Source organism: Ceratotherium simum, chromosome 37 (genome assembly GCF_057802395.1).
Source record: "Ceratotherium simum simum isolate JZ-2026a chromosome 37, ASM5780239v1, whole genome shotgun sequence".
In the NCBI taxonomy this organism is placed as follows: Eukaryota; Metazoa; Chordata; class Mammalia; order Perissodactyla; family Rhinocerotidae; genus Ceratotherium; species Ceratotherium simum.
The window spans coordinates 22,783,419-22,800,987 of NC_141936.1; the positions used below are offsets into that span (position 1 = coordinate 22,783,419).

Below are 17,569 nucleotides of genomic sequence, written 5' to 3' on the forward strand. Positions count from 1 at the left end.
AAAGTTCAGAGCAGTACTTTGGACTTGCAAGAGAAGTGAGTGTTGGCTCACGAAGGGTCTTAGTAAAGAGATGCCCAAGCAGAAGAACAAAGGCAGGAAAAGTAATGAAGAAACAAAATTTCTGGAGCTTGAAGCCAGAAAGGGAAGGGTAAAAGGGAAGCCACGTTAGGACCATGAAACAGAACTAGTTGCTAACAAGTGGGCAGTCTCCTTTTCCCACAGCTCTGTAGAAAGTCTGCTTTTGTGAGGTCACTGGAGAGCTCTGACTGACCAAGTCCTAGATGGAGGTACAGAGGGACATCCACCATCACAACACAGCAATGTGCCAGGACTCGGTCACATTTCAACACAGAAGGATGGTCTACTCATCAAAAACCCGATTTTATAGGCAAAGGTTTGAGATACACGACCCTACAATGTTTAAACAACAACAAAAAACATGTGTAGGAAGGGAGGGCATTAGGAATCAAGACAAACAGTACGGCTAAGTAGTAAAACCCAGTATTTGAAAGAGACATAGATTTGAATCCCTGTGTGATTTGGGGGGAAGTTCACCTCTTGCAGTTTTACAGTTTTTCCACCTGTAAAGTGGGGATAACGATACGTATTGTAACCTATATGCCATTGAGGGGTCACTTGCCCTTGTTATTTTCACAAGACTGCTTCGAATCCCAAATTTCATGGCCTATGGGAAACATTATGTTTGCCTAAGATGTGCTCTCAGGTCCTTTCTCAGCTCTGCCTGAAGTAACTCCAGACCCAAAACTCTGCCACTTCACTAGTTTCGCCAAACAGAGCACTCACACCAAGCATTCCAGAGTTTTACTGACACTGAGTATTGTAGCCATGAGCTGGGAACATCCTGCAGAACGCTGCGCCCTTAGGTAAATTCATTCACTTCCTCTCCCTCTGACCTCTTCTCCACATCCCCTCCTCTCCTGAACTAGATGCAGTTCTTCTAATTCTACGATGCGAGCAGCTCCCCGCTCCTCAGAACCCCAGTACTGACCAACAACCAAGCCTGGGGCAGAGACTCAGTCTCTACCCCAAGCACGTATCAAAGTATTTTTCCAATAAAAACAATTCTTTTTTTCAGAAAATCCTGGCACCAGCTGTTAAAGCTCTAACATTGTCCCCACTTGCTCACATGACTCTGCAGGAGTGCCATGTGGGGTCATGGAGACAAAACATATAATAAAGTGATAGCAAAATGACCTGAACATAGCAGACACTAACTGGTGGCGGCCTTTATAACGGTGATGATGCAGATGTGGTCCCTGAAGAGATCATGCCTATCCCAACCTGGAGGCCAGTCACTTCCAAAGGGAGGACTTTTGACCTTGGCCAACGTAATCGACAACAAATAATCAAAAGCTAAGAAGGCCTCAATCTTTCTTCAAAAACACAATAATCATGATAGACAATAGAGTTCATTGACTTGTCACAGTCGTGTCTCTACCCTCTTCCAAACACACAGTCACAATATGCAGCCAAACAGACAACAGCACAGGTATAATGTGGTGAAAGCCTCTTTTGATCACCTCAATAAATGAAGGAGAGAAATTCTGAAGTACTGTTTCCACCAATCCTTCTGGAAAGTGATTACTTTCATCTCAGATTTCCTTCTTCCATTTAGGTGTAGTTTTGTTTCGTGTTAAAATTCAAAAGCTTTTCTCCTACATGGCAATTCTTGGGCAAAAAGCTCTTCCCTGCTGTCAAAACACAAAACATACACACTCCACCTAGAGGAATGCAGACTACTATGATGATGAAGCTGGTCCTCCTCAGGAAATCCCCACGGGCTTGGCCTTTGCTGTTCCTGCCAAGGGGACTGGCCTGGAGACTGTATGCTCTCTCTCTGAGGCTCAGCTGCTTATGACCGCCTTTGGGCAACAGCACAGCAGGTCCAGGCGGCTGGCTAGGATTCTCAGACTCTGAGGAGTAAGGTACCCTAGACCTATGCTAGCCACTACAGGTCGTTAAACTAAAAAGTTGTAGTGTTTCTAGGCATCTAGGAGTCACTTTTCCCCCTAAAATGCCAGGAAGCCGTAAGAGAGCTCCATGCACTCGGAACGTAAACATTCAGACAGAAGGCGGCTCACCGACAGGCCTCCCCGGGACGCCAATAATGAATACAACACAGTTGTGTACACAAACCTGCAGGATTACAACTGCCAGCTGCCTCTCTTTAGACGGCAAATGAACAGGAGCCCGAATGCAACCAAGTGAATGAACCTCGGTCTCAGACCCTCTGTCCACCCCTGGAAGCTGTTTTAATATAGCCCAAGCCTAAAGGTAATTCTAGGTTATAACATAAGAAAAATGTGAGGATGAAGTCAATTTCAGAAGGATCAAATCTAGGGGCAGCAGCAAGGTCTTTCTGGGACTATTATAAAGAGGCTCAGACCCTTAGAACAAGGAGTAGAACAAGAATTACGTGTCTCTGAAAATAGGAAAATATGACACAACAGTGTTTTATTCCAAGTTCACCCACAAGACCCCAAAGAACTTCAGTGAAGTGGAACTAAGAGCTCCAAGGTTCTAGCCACGGCTTCCTTAACAGGGAGACCTACAAACGAGCTCTATCTTCGGGCAGACCTGTGCTGGGCTCACCCTCAGTGCCTGCACTGTTGCCTCAGCGTGCTCACTAATAAGGGACAGCCACAAAGACCCACCAGGAAAGAAAACTGCTATCTAAACAGTACAGCAAAAGCTCCACTTCTTAATCTAGGCTTTAAATCCATTAACCTCATCATTCACCTTCCCTTAAATGCAGAGCCAGCGGCATAGCACTCACCTTCCTCAAAGCTGGCATTCTTCTGCCTCACTAGAACACGGAAGTTTTCAGCAGGATTCACACTTCCAACCTAGAACACACCCACAGACAATAAACCTACAGATCGCTTCTCTTTTTGGCAGCAATACAAGATGGTTTAATGTAGTGGATGTGCTCTTATAAAATCAAACCAAAGACAAAGAGAAGGCCCTTTCTATTCATTTTCATTTCCAGGGTTCCGTTAAAAGCTAGCAGATGCCTGTGGCTAAACAGCTGCCGTCTGCACTTTCACTTAGCTTCCTTTATGCAAGCTGACTTCTTTCCAGAGGAGTCAGAAGTACTACAACCCCAGCCACCAGCCGGTGCAGCCTGAAGGCAGCATCTTGACACCCAACCAATTAGAAAGGGGAGGATTCTGCAGTGTGGGGTCGGTTCAGAATGTATTTGCCCCACTAAGGGGACAGGAGAAACAGCAGCCTGATGCCCGATTCACTCAACTGCCCTTTTGGGGGCACTGCTGCTGACTCTTTGGCACTCAAGTTTTGGTAGAATATACAAACATGCCCAAATTGAACACGTCCCCCAAAAGTAAAAGCAGATCCTATACAAAGATTTATTACAGTATTAGGTGGGAAAGTTGCAAAGATGAAAATCTCTGCCATACGATATGGTACTTTCTGATCCTATTTATGTCTTTAATCTTCCCATCCCACCCATAATAGGGCCTAAGTATCATTCAGCTCACAGCGGAGAAGACAATGGGTTCTATTACGGCTGGTAAACTTTGTTGCAAAATATACTAATGTTGCTAGTTTGCTCTGGTATAACAGTTAGAAAAGCTCTCAGAACAAATATGGTCATGATTTTTTTCCTTTACTATAAAACACTAAAATAAAATCCAAATCACTTTTCATATGTTCAGTTTTTCTGAGAGCATTTCTTTTTGAGGTGGGGAAAAGGCATGCCCTAGTGCTGACTATCCTTCCTAGTGTATTTTGCTAGTAAGGGGCAACTTTTAAGATCCACTAATTCAAAAGAATGCCACTTAAAATAAGGCAATATGTTCAACTGCCAAAAACCTTCTCATTAAATAAAGAAGATCTCAAGTCTCAAAGGATTCTTGGTTTGGGGAAATCCCAAACTTGGGAGACTTGTTCTGCAGTTGTATATTAGAAAAGAAATAGAATTATAGTCTTAAATTTTATGTTTGGAGATTAAGACTCATATCATCAACTCCCACTTATCCTATCATTTTGACAAAACAGAAAGCTGTAAAATGAAGCCAACAAAAAGTCTCTACAGCAAGTGCTGGCATTGACATGTTCCATGCTCTATATACTATATAGTGCTCTGTGTGCTATAATCACACAGATAATTCTATAGCTAATTCACTGATAATAATTACTTAAAGGAAGGAAAGAGGAAGTGTGGGAAGGGCCTGTATGGTTTATATATTAAAAGGACCAGAGAAAGTGGTGTGTTAAAGGACTAATACAAATTGAGGCACTCTCCCCCAAGCCCCAACCTTCCTGAAAGGGAGGGAGCACACTGGAAAAGTTCTGCTTACACTGGTGACTCTGCCTTCAGCCAGGCTGGAGATACTAAAGCGGCATTCTCCTTCCTCAGTCTTGAACTTTTTAGAGGTGGGTCCCTCTTCATGGCTGGAAAAGAAATAAATGGGTTTTTTCCCTTAAAACAGAACAAGCAATACAAGAACCAGAACTGCTGATGTGAAAAGTATAAATTTATTTTTCAAGCAGCAAAAATAAATAGCCGCACTTAGTCCTTCTTGACAAAGGGCCTGTCTCCCTTCCCCAGCCTCAGAGCTCCTGACAGCCTGACGGGAGGAGCCCTGGCTTTGTTTCACAGCAGCACAGAAATCATAATTAGCAGTCGCATCACAAAGCCCTCTCAAAAGATGGAACTACCAGCACAGGTAAGGGAAACTTAACATTCCAGTAAGAAACCCATTTATCCTTCAGATAGTATTTGCTAGTTTCCATCTCAGAATGGATGGCTATTAGCTTCCCATGTACATAGAAGACCTTTGCGTCTAATAACTCATCTTCTCCACTGTGTATGTGAGAGCTTTATAAGCTTCTACTTACAGCTGTCAAAACTTACTAGACAATCCCTAATTAAATATGCAAGAGCTTGCTCTTAGAGAAGTCTTAAACTATAAAAAAATCACTTTCAAAAGAAAACTTTTTAATTTGTTCTCTTATAAACCTAATTCTGTTTTGAGCAATACACTAACAGAGTCCAATAGCATCTGTGTGGTAAAGGAAAGTTGACTCCAAGGAAGGGTATCAAACATCTTGCCTCGAGGAACATGCTGGCTTTAACAGCCTGCCTTAGAGTCAAGAGGAAGTCAAGTTAATTGCAAAGGAGAAGAAAATCAAATCCGAAGACCTTGCCCATAATCTCCCTTAAACTGCTGAACACAGAGATACAAGGATTTTTTCCTCAAATAATCAATCTGGGGCAAAAGCAGCTGTCAAGAAATGGCTGAATGAGAAGGGAAATTAGTGACTAAGATCTAGTCTTTCTAAATGTGATGTGTTTTTGTTTAAAAGCCCAACTTTCAGAAGTGAGGCTTGCAGAAGAGGCTATTCTAAAAATAAAGCGAAGAAAAATAAGGCATAAGCTGGCTTATTCAATAATATTTCAATAATGAATCTCATCTTACAGTTATACGAAAGGACCGAAATTATCACTACAGCCTTACAAACGTGAATTAAAAGTTTTATTACTTGACATCTTTCCCATTCACCACTTGCCCTTTTCCCTTTGAGAAGTAAAGAAGAGATAAGAAGACGACAGAAGGATGGGGAGCAGGAAACATCAAAAGGGGTGAGTCCTTCAGAGCTCTTTCCTTCAAGTAGAATAAGAAATAAACACGCAAGGCCTTGACGGCAAAAATGGAGGAAAAATGCGCAAACCCAAGAATTTGAAATTCCATCAGAATTTGAGTCTGTTAAAAAAAAAAAAGTCACAGCCATTTCAGTTAACCTTTGTCAGTTCTTCCCAAGAGACAGACAATGTGGTACTGCTGAAGATTTGAATACAAACACCTGGATTCTAGACTCAGTTTTGCAACTGACTAGCCCTGGAATCTTACACTTTCTTGAAGGTATTGATTGTGTATTCCGTTTTGTATATCCAGAGTTTAGAGTCTAGTAAGTTACCATCCTCTCTGACCTTCAGTCTGCTCCTCAGACTGAAAACACTCAGGAAAACACTATGATGAAAAGTACCATGAGTATATAAACTGTGCACCTATTCTCTTCCAAAAATGCACGTTAACGCATATTGTGGTATTAAGAAGCATTAAACATACAAAGCACTATGCTAAGTTCTGTGAGACTACAAGGTTGAATCACATGCAGAATTTCTTAAACCCTCCAAAACAAGATTCTAGGGTAGGAAGGATAAGGCGGCATGTATACCAATTCTCTAGAAGCGGGCAGGTAAAGGCAGGCCCAGGAATAACCAGAAAGTAGTGAAAATTTAATATGGTGAATATTCTCAAGACTGAATCATTCAATAGCATTACTAGGAATTTTACATACATTAAACTCATTTGAAATGGGAAAAGGCAATGACTCTCATCCCCAAATTATAAAGGAGTTGAGCCCTGGAAGGTAGAAATTATCCACGCAAGATCACAGCAGACATACAAATGTTAAAAGCTGCGGCATCTGGATGTTGGGACCATGGGTAATTTGTTGTTCTCTTTTTTTTCTCTTTTTTGTGAGGCAGATCAGCCCTGAGCTAACATCCGATGCCAATCCTCCTCTTTTTGCTGAGGAAGACTGGCCCTGAGCTAACATCCGTGCCGATCTTCCTCCACTCTATGTGGGATGCCGCCACAGCATGGCCTGACAAGTGGTGTGTTGGTGCGTGCCCGGGCTCCGAACCCGGGCCGCCAGCAATGGAGCGCGCGCACTTAACCGCTACGCCACGGGGCCGGCCCTGTTCTTTCTCTTTTTATCATTTTCTTTCATTAATATGTATAAATTTTGTAATTCATTTATTTAGCCAAACATTTACCTGATGCGTACTATGTAAGTAAGTATTAGGCCACTAAGCTAGGCTCTAGACTCTGAGTATACAAAAATTAATACACAATCAACACCTTCAAGAAGTTCAGGCAAATAAAAAGACAAATATATAAACAGGCAATTAACAAAATATTGTGGTAAGCAGCACGTCCCTTTGCGAGAAGAGCCAGTGGCTGTGCGAGGCAAGGAATGAGGTGCTGCTAGCTGGGAGGCAGTGCGAGACAAGGACAGAAAGTGTCTCAATTATAGAGAAACCGTGAGGAAGGAAAGCGGTTCTCGAGGCAGCTGGACTCTGGAGAGACACCGCTCTTCTTTCTGCTTATCTGGATTTGCTCATCTGTGTAACACAGTTTGATCTTAAGCTGAAGGTAACAGAAAGCCATTAAAGGAAAGGCTTTTAATCAGGAGTCCAAGGACGGCATCAAGGAATTTGTGAACCACCTAATTATATGCAAAACTTAGTATGTTAGGGCATTTTCCTGGGGGAGAGGGTTCATAATTTATCAGATTATCAAAAGGGTCCAACACACACGTACACACACAACACAGATTAAGAATCACTGCTTACAGAATTTCAAGCAAGGGAGTGACGTGATCAGATTTGTTTTTTAAAAATCAGTCAGGTAGCAGAATGCAGCGTGGATTGTAAAGGGATAAGACTGGAATGAGGGAAATCAGATAAGGAGTTATCTCAGGAAAGGAGGCTAAAACGAGGCCTAAATAAAAGCAAGCCAGCCCTGGTGGTCCAGTGGTTAAGATTCAGCGCTCTCACTGCTGTTGCCTGGGTTCCTTTCCCGGTGAGGAAACACCACCCGTCTATCAATTGTCACACTGTGGTGGCTGCGTGTTGCTCTGATGCTGAAAGCTATGCCACTGGGATTTCAAATATCAGCAGGGTCACCCATGGTGGACAGGTTTCAGTAGAACTTCCACACTCAGAAAGACTAGGAAGAAGGACCTGGCCACCCATTTCCGAACAATTGGCCGTGAAAACCCTGTGAAGAGCAGCAGAGCATTGTCTGAAACAGCCCTGGGAGGTGAGAGGATGGTGGAAAAAGACCGGGCAGGGTTCCGCTCTGCTGTACACAGGGTTGGTAGGAGTAGGAACCCACTTGATGGCACTAGCAAAAACATAAAAGCAATGGCAGTGGGTGATGCTAATAAAAGCTAACTTTTTTTTTAATGCTTACCATATGCTAGTCCCTATGCTAAGTATATTTAAAATATCTCAAACTTCACAACAGCCCTGTGAGTTAGCTGTTATTATTGTCCTTTCATAAATGAGCGAACCAAGGCTCAAAAGGGCCTGACCTTGTCTAAAGCACACAGTTAGTAAGGGGTCCATAACTAATCCTGGACTCTCAACCACTCTCCTAACAGCCTCCTGAAATGAAGGTACTTCTTACTGCCACTTGACACAGAGCAGCTTGCCAATTTTAACCACTATTAAAGGGAAATGCTTGGGTTTTGATCCAGAGCTATGTGACTCCAAAATCAATGCTATGAGCCACTATACTAACCTGAAACAAAAGGTGTGGATTTGAGGTAAATCTAATACAACTTGGTAAACCAATTAGATACGGAAAGTAAAGAAAAGGGATGAGTCCCTGCAAATTAGGTGTCATTCACTGAAACAGAGAATAACAGCAAGAAGAGGGGTTTGAAAGGAGCGTAGAAGCAGCAAGGAGACGATGAAGTCATTTCTGGACATACTGAACTTCAGGTATCTAGAGACACTTAAGATACTCAGTGGACAGGATGGAAACACATGAGGATGGACAGCAGTTTTCTCAGTAGTTTCTGAAGACCTGCATGTGAAATAACACAAGGTCTTAGGACATGATGGCCAAGGCAATACGGCATAATGGTTGAGAGCACCTGCTCTGGAGTCAGAGCGCCTGCGTTTAAATCCTCACTCCAGAACTTACCCAGCTGTGATCCTGGGCAAGTTTCGTACCTTCTCTAAGCCTCAGTGTCCTCAGCTGTCAGATAGGGTTAATGCAAGAACCTACTTCACAGGATGGCCACGAGAGTCCAAACAGATAATGCATGTAAAGCCCTCAGCACATACCCATGCCCAGTGAGTGTCAGCTCTTTCTGAGGAGGAGTCCTACAGAACAGCAACATTTAAGGTTGGTGGGGAAAGGAAAGCAGCTCCTGCAGGAATCTGAGAGGGAGCTGTCAAAGTCTTAGAAGGAAAAATCTGGAGAAGCTGATGTTAAGGAAGATATATGAGTTTCAAGAGGGAAAGGATAATTGACAACGTCAAGCGCTAAGAAGAGGTCAAGAAAGAAAAAGACGGCCACGCTGAAGTCAATCCAGGTCAGTGTCTTTGGGAAGACCAGCTTCAGGGAAGTGGTGGGGGCAGAAGCCTGGGACAATGAGTGCTGGGAACAGAAGCAGTGCAGGCTACTCTTCCAATAAGCCTGGCTCATGGGAGAAAGGAAGGTGACAAAAGATAGTAAGCAGAGGGAGGAAGCTGAGGGGACTATTTTATTTTGGTTTAGGAGAAAGAAATAAAATGCTAATGTGTAGAGGGAAAGGAGCTGGTACGGAGGGAGAAGCTGAAAATATAGAAAGAGGGAAGAAATTATTAGTGGACTAAGGTACCAGATGAGCCAGGAGATGGCACACCAGGATGTTGGAGAAAGGACTAACTTTGGACAGGAGGAGGTGACCTCTTCCACTGAGACAGGAAAGAAGGAAGCAAAGGAAGATGCAATACAGACATGTTTTTAGATAAGATGGGCCAGAAAACTGAGGAGTTCCCACCTATTGGCCTCTATTTTCTCCATGAAGTTGTCATCACCAAGATCATCATTGCCGTAGTCATCGTAAATGTGCCAGGGACGTGACTCAGGTTTGTGAATCATTTCCTCACAAACAGTGCATCCTTACTGCGTGTCAGGCACCGTGCTGGGTTCTAGGGATACAACAGCAGACGGCATACCTTCCTCTATTCACCCTCATGACAACTCTGTGAGACAGATATTCTATTACTGTCATTTACCCAGGAGGAAACTGAGGCTTAGGGAAGATGAGCACCTGCGCCTAAGGTCACACTGCAGAGCAAGGGACAACTCACACTGTCTGACTCTGGAGTCTGAGGTCTTAACAAGTAACCGGGGGAGGCTGGCCATCGACAGTAAGTGGGGAGGAGTCTTAGGGGACTTGAAAAAAGTAGAAAACTTCAGACTATCTGCATAGAGACAAAAAGAAAGCAAGATCATATATGAGTTAGTTGCACAAGCAGGATTAGACCTCAGATGTCCTAATTCTCGAGCAAGCTCCCTGTACAGGAGATGACATTTTCATCTCAGGGGTGTTCAGCCACGTTTAGGGAAGCAATGCTTTTCTACAATAAGGGTAATACTTAGCACATTTCTGGACTAAACATCAGATGGTGCTCTTACCCTCTTGAAATGAAGAAATCACTCCTAACACTAGGGATTCAACAGGTTCAGCATGCATAGTAGATCTTCTCAAATGTTTGGTGTTTTTATTGATAATGATACTATTATTGCTCTGGGTTTTAACTATTGCCTTCCCTCCAAATAGTTGAAAGTGCTTTAATGTCTGTGATTTCACCGTTAACAATATCTTTTGAGTTGAGGCTGTTTTTAGACAGAGAAACGCTCATAAAGGTGTAATTATTTAACCAAAATCAGATCAAGAGTGACAAAGCTGGAATGGAAACTAGTGATTCCCAGCTCAGGGCTCTTGTCTTGGCCTCTGACACTTCCTGAGCAGACATCTGCCCACCCCACAACCTTAGCCCCTCACCCCTACACTGGAAATATGTACCCTGGATACAGAGATGCTGAATATACACAAAAACACGGCTAGTGGTTAGCAAGTTTTTCTTCCCTTAGGGAGATCACTTCTAAAGCTGATGGGAGCCTTATCATAAACACCGAGGGCTCTGAGAACCCTGCAGAAGGGACTGAGTCATTCTTCTTGAATACAGGAGGTACTCAATAAATATTCATTAAATGTGTCACTTCTGCAGCTCTCAAAAACTACCATTTCTGAGAAGAAAGGGTAGAGAATAGGAGTGTGAGTAGGTGTGTGCGAGTGAGATAATCCTCAGGCCCCAGGCAGATAACTCGGCTGTGTCGCAAACCATTATGGGAGCAAAGAACAAGCCCAGCGAAAGAGAGGGGCAGGAACAGAGCTGAAGGTGTAGTCATAGCAGGGATCAAATCACAGAACAATAGCGTTCCGGGGCTCTGTGGTGGGTGTTTTTAACCAGCTAATTTACATTTTAATCAATGGAAGGAGGGGAAAATGGCCCATTTCCTTCCCTCAACACCAGAAGGTAATCAAGATCATGAACTAGAGCTTTAATACACAGACAGAACAGCCCTATGACTGCAGTGAGTCTGGAGCAAGGCTGTCATGGGAAGAAAAGGCTCAGAATTTTATTGAACTGTTCTAACATACTAATCCAGAGGGATACGGGTAGATGAGGATGGCAGACGGAAAGGGGATTCTCAGTGACAATCTTCCTATGTAGAAGAAGGCATGACAGACTAAGAAGAAACGTAGAACCCTCCAGGATGTGACAGGCATGCACATGACAGAACCCGTCAATCCCATCATTTCTTTTTTTTCAATTCTGACAAAGCTTGGGGTATTCACCTCTAAAAAAACACAGAAAATGCAAAGCTTTCTATTTAACTTGGAAGATAAGTCACTAAATTAACAATTTACAGAACGCTGTGACGGTTTCTGGAAATTAATACTCCTCCAATGAGGTTTTTACAAATAATAAGCTTTACTTTGTCAATAAAGATACAGCCGTGGGAAGGAAATCAAAGAAAAAAGAAAAAAACTGTGGTCTACAACTGGACCTCCAAATGCAACCTAAAGAAATGAAGAGATGATTTGAGGGGGAAAAAGTCACCAATAACCAAACCTAAACCTAGTAAAATCAATGTTATACCTCCAAATGACTCTGGATCATCAATAACAACTTCTTATGGTTTGTTTTTGTTTTGCTTTGAATGGAAATTAACAGAGATTCTGAATAGAATCTGAGGAGGGAAAAAAGCTTAATAGCTACCTGAAGGCTTGGCTTGATTTGAGGATTATCTGAAAAGCATTTTGCAATCCTTAAACTACAAAGACCTCACTAATGGTATAGCCAAGTCCATCACTGACACAGTAACAGTAAAGCTAAGGAGGGGCCACATTCTTCATTCTCCTTCCCACTTTTCCCCCAAAACCTCACTGATATTCTCCTGACACCTAACCTCCCAACCAAAAAACCTATGACCTTTACCCCTCTCCTCTCATCCCAGCACCCTACTTTAAAAATAGTCAAATTTAGTCTTAGATATTCAAAAACTGTTTAGCCTGCCTATACGTAAATCACCAAAAATTTGATGCTGACCAAAAAGTCAACCACCCAGAAAATAGCTCTAACTTCCAGGTGAACGGCAAGGATAGAATATATCTACAACGGACAGATATGAGAAACTAGTACTTTCAATGCAAGGGTCAAACATCAAAAGGTTTCTTCCTCTCACCTTTGTGACTCCACAAACCCACGTGCCGCCCCTCATTCCAGGGCCCTCCTAGACTACCACCAATTGTACGTACTCCAACATCAAATCAACGACATCATGGACTTACTTGTCTGGGAAAATGTCCTGAGCAGTCACTTGATCCTTTTTCTTGATGGCTTCAGTCAGAGGGAAAAGGGTCTTTATATTAGAGAGAGGAATCTGACATTGAGCTGTCACCTCAGTGGGGGGACCAAGCATATTCAAAATATGCTGCTGAATCGGGGGCAGAGGCTCCTGGGGATGTAAAGCTCTGTGCAGCAGACACTGGAAAAGATACAAGGATTGAAAAGGCAGATGTAGACATCACACATGACTTCATTAGACTTCTCTGATCAGGGACCCTCCGTCTTTAGTTGGGAGGGCTCTACCATTCCTATCATATGTAAAAGAGAACAAAGAGGGTGGACCCAGGACCACCTGGCGTATTAGCAGGACCTTGGTGATGTCTAAAACCAACTGCAAGACAGATCCAGGGCCTAGCAGCACTGTCAGCTGAAGCCTCCTGGAAAGGAGCCTCATCTCATGAAAAGAGGCTGCTGCTCGAACCTGGAGAGTGTTCGAGATTCCCCAAGGCACATAATTCCCAGAGCCTCTGACAGCGTGGGGTTATAACCTCCCTTCAGCACAGGTGCTTTCTCCCCTGCTTCGTCTTAGAAAAGCACGTGTGTGGATCAGACAGGTGGCTCAAGGGGAGCTGCCCGCGCTCAGTGAGTCCAGGGAAGAAAACGGCGAAGAGACGAGACTACCGGTCTGTCCCAACCTCCCTAGGGTGCTGAGTTTGGGCTGTTCTCCACCAGTCTGTTCACTTCGTCCATCTCCATGACCATCACTCTTGTGCAGGCACCATCACTTCCCGTGTGGGCTACCACAGTCACCTTCTAGCTGGTCTCCCTGCATCTACTCTCACCGTTCTACTGTAGCTAATGTCATCATATTTTTTTGTGTGTGTGAGGAAGATCAGCTCTGAGCTAACATCTATTGCCAATCCTCCTCCTTTTTCTCCCCTTTTCTCCCCAAAGCCCCAGTAGATAGTTGTGTGTCATAGTTGCACATCCCTCTAGTTGCTGTTATGTGGGATGCCGCCTCAGCATGGCCCGACAAGAGGTGCGTCAGTGTGCGCCCGGATCCAAACCTGGGCCACCAGTAGCAGAGCGCGCGCACCTAACCGCTAAGCCTCGGGGCCGGCCCTAGCTAACGTCATCTTAAAACAAACTCCTTACCATATCCCAAAGTCATACATAACGTAGCCTCTGCATGCCACCCCTATCGCATCACCTGCCACCCTCCTCCGCATTCACCACAACCTAGTTAGATTGGGCTCTTTCTGCTTCATTCACACCAAGCTCACTCCAGCCTTTGGGTCCTGTGCTTTACACTCCCTCTGCCTCTTCTGCCTTCCCCTAGATCTCAACAGACTTGGCCCTTTTTTATCCTTCTGTTCTTTGCTCAGATATGATCTCCTCAGAGGGGCTTTCCCTGACACTATTTGAAGCAGCCTCTCACCCCCATCCTACCACCCAGTCATTCTCTATCATTACCCTTGTTTTATATTTCTTACAGCATTTATCATTATCTAAAATTATCAAATTTTCAGTTTATTTATTACCTAACCTTCCTCCTTGAAAGTAGAGATCTTGTTTATTGCTGCATTCCAAGTACCAAAAAAAGTGCCTGGCACCGAATAAGCCCCTCCCAGACACTGGATGAAGGGATAAAGTGCTCTTTCTCAGGACTCGAGTTACTGACAGTCAGGAAGCAGCACCAAGAGTGGGGCCCAGATCAAGGCCATGGCAGGTTCTCCACTGCTCAGTGGAAATCCGGAAAGCAAGCCACTTCCATCCAATCACCTGACAGCTTTCAGTCTGCTAAGCTGGGCCTTGGCAGTGCTGGTATCTGCCCAGGAAAGTAATACTCTAAAATGAGTATAGGAAGGTCAGCAATAGTATGAGATACCATTAAAAAAAAAAGAAGAAAAATGAAACTCTCAGTTCTCTGAAGTTTTCCTTCTCTTGCTAGAGAAGAATTCCAAAATTAGATTGGAGAACCAGCCTCCTGCTATTCCCACCTTTAAACAACTTGTACACCAGTAGTTCTGAAGAAAAAACCAGGGAGCTGAATAGCTCCTGCCATTTCATAACACTGTTTCATATCACAAGGTATATGACCGAAACTACCCCATGGACTGTTTTCCTACCCTGCAGAAAATGTAAGCTGCAAGTCTCAGTTCTAAAATAATAAAATATACTTAGACTTAAATAGTCAACATCATCCAAGAGTCGACGCCCTACAAGTTCAGAAAACTCCGGGGTAGGGTTTAAGTACCAATTTCCTCTAGTAATTTCACGTGCTGCTCCCTTATTTCAGTACACCACCCACAAGTCTTCCTTCTCCATAGTAGAATCATTCATTTCAGAGTTTGATTCCTGTTTTCCTCTTTCCTAATGACTTGACTTTCCCTTGAGCGTCAATGACATCAGGCCTGTGTAATGTGAAGCAAAAGGGGAAACCAAAATGATCCCAAACCCTGAGGATCTACCACCAACCTTCTTGTGCATAATTTGTAATTCACAGTGCTCTTTCTCAGGTCATTAAAATATCTACAACAGCTTAGAAAGCCCTGAAGATGTAAGCAGTAATCCAAGACCCAACATAGCAGACTACCTCTTACATACTCTGGAAGATTCTATCTGTGATATTCAATTGACATTTTTTGGAAAAGAACTAGAACAAACAACAAATAAATACCCTAGCCAGCCTCTCTGCTGAAAAACATTTCAGATTTTCAGTAGGAACTCTAGACAATTCTTTCAAACAACGTCATCATCCATAACTCAGTAATAAAGGACCTACAAGAGATGTTCTAAAGCATCAACCTCTCTTGTTTCCCCAGAGGTCACATTTTAGATAACTCTAAGTGGGATACTTATAAAATTAATTCAATCAAAAATCTCAATTCATTTAAAAAAACAAGCTTATGAGACAGCGACACTTTTTAGTACCTGAGAAGCTGAGACCATGGTCCCCAATCTACTTATTTCTCTTTTAAGCAACTACTATTCCTTGACAAGACTTTTACAATTTGAAAAAGGCTAGAGAAAAAACTGCAGACCAAACGGCTAGCTCATAAGTTACTTTTCATTGCCATTTGCGTGGAGTATCTTTTTCCATCCCTTCACTTTCAGTTTGTGAGTGTCTTTAGGTCTGAAGTGTGTCTCTTGTATGCAGCATATATATGTTGATTTTAGCACATGTATCAATTATGTAAAAGGCAGTTTTATCTGTAACTTGACAAAAGATGTATTTTTTAGCATTTCTTTCCAAAATTAGAGTTTCATCTCTTGCCAACAAATTGATTATTAATCTCTCCCTCCTTCTGCCCCCTACTCCCAGCTCATTTACCCTCAGCTATAAATATATCATTTAAAAAGAAAAAGAAAATCTTCTCGGGTCCACATCCTCCTGTGGCTTCCTGGGTCCTCTCTCTCTTCCCATTTATCAGTAAAGCTTTCTCCTCAGCACTGTAACCTGCCTCCCACCCCATTACTCTACTGCCGCTGGGCCCTCAAAGTCATCAAAGACTTCACTGCAAACCTCAAATGCCCTTTGCCATGCTCACCTTCATGCACAAAAGTGTAACGTCTGACTTGTGATTCCCTGCTTCTGGGTACTCCTCTTCCTCTGCCTTCCAAGGCATGAGTTTCTCTTAGTTTTTTCTACCTCTCTGACCTTCTTTGGGAAGTGGTAGGAATATTTCTTTTCTTTTTTGCTGAGGAAGATTCACCCTGAGCTAACATCCATGCCAATCTTCCTCTATTTTGTATGTGGGTTGCCACCACAGCACGGCTGCCAACAAGTGGTGTAGGTCTATGCCCAGGAACTGAACCTGGGCCGCTGAAGTGGAGTGCACCGGACTTAACCACTAGGCCACGGGGCTGGCCTTTTGTTTTGTTTTTTAACAGCTCTTCTTTTTCTGTTTCTCCTTAATTGTTCACTCACGTGTTGGTGTTTGGGACTCTGTTCTCTTTCCTTCTCGCACAACAGACTCTCCCAAGTAATCTCATTCACTCTGTTTCTACCTAAATGAGGAGGACTCTCAGATCTATATATTTAGTCTCGAATTCTCTCCTGGGCTCTGCATCTCTATTTCCAACTTCCCACTGAGTGTCTGTACCAGGACAGCCAACAGATATCACAAATTTAGCACTTGCAAAAATACATGAATTACTTTTTCTGTCCGTTCATTCTATACTCCTTATTATAATTAATGACGACATCATCCTTCCAGTAATCCAAGCTAGTATCCTGTTATCTTCAATTCCTCTTTCTCATCAACCCTCATCCAATCCCTTAAGTCTTCTCTGCTCTACCTTGTAAATGTTCTTCTAAATGTTCTCCTCTCCACTCTCTCGGTCACTGCTTTAATTCAAGCCTTCATGTTGCCCATTGCAGGTTTCCTAACTGCTCTCCAGCCCATCTCTTATGCTACCATCAGAGCTATTTTCTAAAAATCACTTCACTTACCAGTTGACAAAATCCTTTAGTGATCACCTACTGCCTTCAGGATAAAATCTAAACTACTAGCTCTTCATGACCTATCTGCTACTTACCTTCCCTGCCCCTTTTTCCATCATTTTCCCACAGAGCTATTCTCCAGCCCAATGGAACTATTTGTGGATCCCTAAATACAGGACACTTCTTCATGTTTTCATGCTTCTGCATATGCTGCTGCTTCTGCCTGGCACGCCCTCACCACATCACACATCCCCTTTTATCCTCAGTGAGCCTTCCTGAAGTCACCCACTTGCAAGAATCTCTCTCTCCTATTCCCATAGCATTTTGCACCCACCACTGTTGTACCTATTGGTTTTATGTCTCTCTACTCTCACTCCTCTGGAGGGGTCCTTTCAAGTAGGGAGCTTATAGTATCTTTAGCACATGGCATATTGTTGGTATTCAATAAATATTTATTTTAAAAAAAAATGAATTCAGGGGCCAGCCCACGGCATAGCAGTTAGGTTCAGTGCACCCTGCTTCAGTGGCCCAGGTTTGCAGGTTCGGATCCTGGGCACAGACTTACACCACTCATCAAGCCATGCTGTGGAAGCAATCCACATACAAAAACAGAGGAAGACTGGCACAGATGTTAGCTCAGAGCAAAT

The 17,569-nt window shown here is 43.3% G+C and overlaps 1 protein-coding gene across 1 annotated transcript in view; it reads right to left on the minus strand.

Moving 5' to 3' along the window:
• The window catches only part of XRCC5 (X-ray repair cross complementing 5), an 84,600-nt gene that overhangs the window by 34,657 nt on the left and 32,374 nt on the right, over window positions 1–17,569 (minus strand). The window contains exons 14-16 of the mRNA XM_004427533.3: window positions 12,478–12,674; window positions 4,344–4,437; window positions 2,798–2,867 (exon numbers count right to left, since the gene is read on the minus strand). Of these exons, the coding sequence (XP_004427590.3) occupies window positions 2,798–2,867; window positions 4,344–4,437; window positions 12,478–12,674 (361 nt within the window). The remainder of the gene's footprint in view (window positions 1–2,797; window positions 2,868–4,343; window positions 4,438–12,477; window positions 12,675–17,569) is intronic.